The sequence below is a fragment of the Ursus maritimus genome (genome assembly GCF_017311325.1).
Source record: "Ursus maritimus isolate PB19 chromosome X unlocalized genomic scaffold, ASM1731132v1 scaffold_X1, whole genome shotgun sequence".
Lineage (NCBI taxonomy): Eukaryota > Metazoa > Chordata > Mammalia > Carnivora > Ursidae > Ursus > Ursus maritimus.
In genome coordinates this window covers 75020824-75025488 of record NW_024423319.1, presented here as the reverse complement: position 1 = coordinate 75025488, position 4665 = coordinate 75020824, and the positions used below count along the sequence as shown (strand labels likewise).

The 4665-nt window shown below is 39.0% G+C and overlaps 1 protein-coding gene across 1 annotated transcript; it reads right to left on the bottom strand.

The window, feature by feature from the left end:
- Positions 1–304: 304 nt before the first annotated feature.
- SPIN3 (spindlin family member 3) lies at positions 305–1130 on the bottom strand. The gene is given in 1 exon segment (XM_040623114.1): positions 305–1130. A coding segment is annotated over 1 exon segment (681 nt). The 5' UTR covers positions 986–1130.
- Positions 1131–4665: the final 3535 nt, after the last annotated feature.

The following is a 4665-nucleotide window of genomic DNA, read 5'->3' as shown; positions in this document are numbered from 1 at the left end:
AAGTTTAATCTTCTCCTTCCTTCCTTCCAATTCCTTTCTTTCTTTTTCCTTTTAATAATCAATTCTTCCTTCCTTCCCTTCTCTCCCTTCTTCCTTCTCTTCTTCCTTCCTTTCCTTTCCTTTTCTTTTCTTTTCTTTTCTTTTCTTTCATTCCTTTCCTTTCTTTTCTTTTTTTTTCTTTCACCAGGCAAAAGCAAGCAAAAAGGGAGAAAACTATTCTTACAAATTAGAAAGCAATCAAGACCTTTTGTATGTATAGATTTTACAAACAGTCTCACATATGTGGCAAATTTCAAGATGATCTCTAAGATGTTTTTACCAAGTCATAGACATAGATATGGAAATCATCATCAAATCATTGAAGTACACAAAGTTTGGTTTCTACTTAATGAATGACCATGCCAGTTCTCTTTCAGCCATCATCTTTGGCATATTCCTCCTGTTTGCCTACTAGGTTATCTACAACTTCTCCTAGTTCCCTCTCTGCAGAAGAAGAATCACTGGAATCTGGAAGGATGCGTAGGTCACTGTCTTTATAATCATCTAAGATCTGATACATATAGAATACTGAAACTTTCTCATAGGTAATGTAAAACAATGTGTTCATGACAGGTGCCTGAGCTAAGACAATCCCCTTCCACTCATTTTTGAAACCTTCCCCTGTCTCAAAAATATGTTCTACTGCTTTACCAGTAATAATTTCTGTTAAGTGTGTATCACTGATTCTAGAGGATGCAACTATATTAGGAAGGACTTGAAGTGATGACACTCTCTTATCTCTGTGAAGTTCCGATCCATAAACACAGTCAAATCCATCATATTTGTTAAGATACAAAGAGGGATCCAGAACGGTTCCCTTCTACTGTGCTAGAGGTTCATCTCCATCTTTCTATCCATGCCAAATTCTGCAGACCACAACGTTCTTCTGAGGCTGGGAAGTGGGCTTCCTCCTATGCTTCTTGTGTGCAACCTTTCTCTTCATCATAGTAACACACACTAGTATATCTTGTAACAGTCCTGGAATGCTACCCTGCAGGTGCCTTTCCAAATGGGGTCTTTGATGATGATGATGATGATGATGATGATGATGATGATGATGATGATGTTATGTTTGACACCATAAAGTACATCATTAGTTTTGGATATAGTGTTCCATGATTCATTGTTTGTGTATAACACCCAGCACTCCATGCAATACGTGCCCCCCTTAATAACCATCACCAGGCTACCTCAACCCCCCATCCCTTCTCTCTAAAACCCTCAATTTCGTTCCCGGAGTCCATAGTATCTCATTGGTTCGTCTCCTCCTGTTTCCTCCCTTCATTTTTTCCTTTCCATCTCCTAATGTTCACCCTGTTATTCCCAATGTTCCATAAATAAGTGAAACCATATGATAATTGTCTTTCTCTGCTTGATGTATTTCATTTAACAAGATCTCCTCCAGTCCCATCCATGTTGCTGCAAATGTTGGGTAATCGTCATTTCTGATGGCTGAGTAAAATTCCATTATATATATGGACCACATCTTCTCTGTCAATTTAGCTGTTGAAGGGCATCTCGACTCCTTCCACAGTTGGGCTACAGTGGAAAATGCTGCTATGGACATTAGGGTGCATATGGCCCTTCTTTTTACTACATCTGTATCTTTGGGGTAAATACCCAGTAGTGCAATTGCTGGGTCATAGGGTACCTCAATTTTTAACATTTTGAGGGACCTCCACACTGTTTTCCAAAGTGGCTGTACCAACTTGCAATCCCACCAACAGTGTAAGGGGGTTCCCCTTTCTCCACACCCTCTCCAACATTTGTTGTTTCCTGCCTTATCAATTTTTGCCATTCTAACTGGTGCAAGGTGGTATCACAATGTGGTTTTATTTGGAATCTCCCTGATGGCTAATGATTTTGAATATTTTTTAATATGCCTGTTAGCCATTTGTATGCCTTCATTGGAAAAGTGTTCATATCTTCCGCCCATATTTTGATTTGATTATTTGTTTCACGTGTATTGAGTTTGAGAAGTTCTTTGTAGATCTTGGATACTAGTCTTTTATCTGTAGGGTCATTTGCAAATATCTTCTCCCATTCTGTGGGCTGCCTCTTCGTTTTTTTTGACTGTTTCCTTGGCTGTGCAGGAGCTTTTGATCTTGACGACGTCCCACAAGTTCATTTTTTTCTTTTGTTTCTCTTAACTTTTCAGATGTGTCATGAAAAAAGTTGCTGTGGCCAATGTCAAAGAGGTTGCAGGCTATGTTCTCCTCTAGGATTTTGATGGATTCCTCTCTCACATTGAGGACTTTCAACCATTTGGAGTTTATCTTTGTGTATGATGTGAGAGAGTGGTCAAGTTTCATTCTTTTGCATAGAGCTGTCCAATTTTCCCAGCACCATTGATTGAAGAGACAGCCTTTTTTCCACTGGATGTTTTATCCTGCTTTGTCAAATATTAGTTGCCCAAAGACCGAGGATCCATTTCTGGGTTCTCTATTCTGTTCCATTGATCTATGTGTCTGTTTTTGTGCCAGTACCATGCTGTCTTTTGGATCAAAGCTTTGTAGTATAGCTTGAAATCTAGCAACGTGATGCCCCCAGCTTTGTTTTTCCTTTTCAACAATTCCTTGGCAATTTGGAGCCTTTTTTGGTTCCACAGAAATTTAAGGGCAGTTTATTCCAAGTTCTTTGAAAAATGTCATTGGTATTCTGATAGGGATGGCACTGAAAGTGTAGATTGCTCTGGGTAGCATAGACATTTTAACTATGATTATTCTTCCAATCCACAAGCATGGAATATTTTTCCATCTTTTTGTGTCTTCTTCAATGTCCTTCAAGAGTGATTTGTAGTTTCTTGAATATAGATCCTTTACGTCTCTGGTTAATCCCAAGATAACGTATGATTTTTGGTGCCATTGTAAATGGAATGGATTCCCTAATTTCTCTTTCTTCAGTCTCATTGTTCATGTGTAGAAATGCAACTGATTTCTGAGCATCGATTTTGTATCCCACCACATTACCGAATTGCTCTATCACTTCTAGTAGTTTGGGGGTGGAGTCTTTTGGGTTTTCCATATAGAGTATCTTGTCATCTGCGAAGTGAGAGAGTTTGACTTCTTCTTTGCCTATTTGTATACCTTTTACCCCTTTTTGTTGTCTGTTTGCTGTTGCAAGGACTTCTAGTACTATGTTGAAATATAATGGCACAAGTGGGCACCCTTGTCATGTTGCTGATCATAAGCTAAAGACTTCTAGCTTTTCCCCACTGAGAATAATATTCACTGTAGGCTTTTCATAGATGGCTTTTATGAAATTGAGGAATGTACCCTCTATCCCTACACTCTGAAGGGTTTTAATCAGGAAAGGATGCTGTATTTTGTCAAATGTTTTTTCTGCATTAATTGAGAGGATCATATGGTTCATGACTCTTCTTGTTGCTATGATCTATCACACTGATCGATTAGAAAATGTTGAACCACGTTTGCATCCCAGGGATGAATCCCAATTGGTCATGATGGATAATCCTTTAAATGTTCTGTTGGATCCTATTAGTTAGGGTCTTGTTGAGAAGTTTGGTGGCCATATTCATCAGGAAAATCTGTCTGTAATTCTCCCATTTGATGGGGTCTTTGCCTGGTTTGGAGATCAAGGTAATATTGGCCCCATAGAATGAGTTTGGTAGTTTTCCTTCTGTTTCTGTTTTTTGAAACAGCTTCAGGAGAATAGGTATTATTTCTTCTCTGAATTTTTGGTAGAATACCCTGGGGAATCCGTCAGGACCTGGACTCTTGTTTCTGGGGATGGTTTTGATCACTGCATCAATATCTTCATAATTAATCGGCCTGTTTAAATAATCAATTTCTTCCTGTTTCAGTCTTGTTAGTTTATAGGTATCCAGGAAGGCATCCATTTCTTCCAGGTTGTTTATGTTATTGGCATAAAGCTGTTGAAAAAAGTTTCTAATGATCCTTCCTCTTCATTAGTGCTGGTCATGATCTCTCCCCTTTCATTCATAATTTTATTACTTTGGGTCCGTTCTCTTTTCTTTTTTTATAATGATTTTTTATTATATTATGTTAGTCACCATACAGTACATCCCCGGTTTCTGATGTAAGGCTTGATGATTCATTAGTTGTGTTTAACACCCAGTGCACCATGCAATACGAGCCCTCCTTACTACCCATCACCGGCCTATCACATTCCCCCACTCCCCTCCCCTCTGTGGCCCTCAGTTTGTTTCTCATAGTCCATAGGCTCTCATGTTTCATTCCCCCTTCTGATTACCCCCCCTTTCTTTATCCCTTTCTTCCCCTACTGATCATCCTAGTTCTTATGTTCCATAGATGAGAGAAATCATATGATAGTTGTCTTTCTCTGCTTGACTTATTTCACTTAGCATTATCTCCTCCAGTGCCGTCCATGTTGCAGCAAATGTTGAGAACTCATTCTTTCTGATAGCTGAGTAATATTCCATTGTATATATGGACCACAACTTCTTAATCCAGTCATCTGTTGAAGGGCATCTCGGCTCCTTCCACGATTTAGCTATTGTGGACATTGCTGCTATGAACATTGGGGTGCATATGGACCTTCTCTTTACTACGTCTGTATCTTTGGGGTAAACACCCAGTAGTGCAATGGCTGGATCATAGGGTAGCTCAATTTTTAACTTCTTAA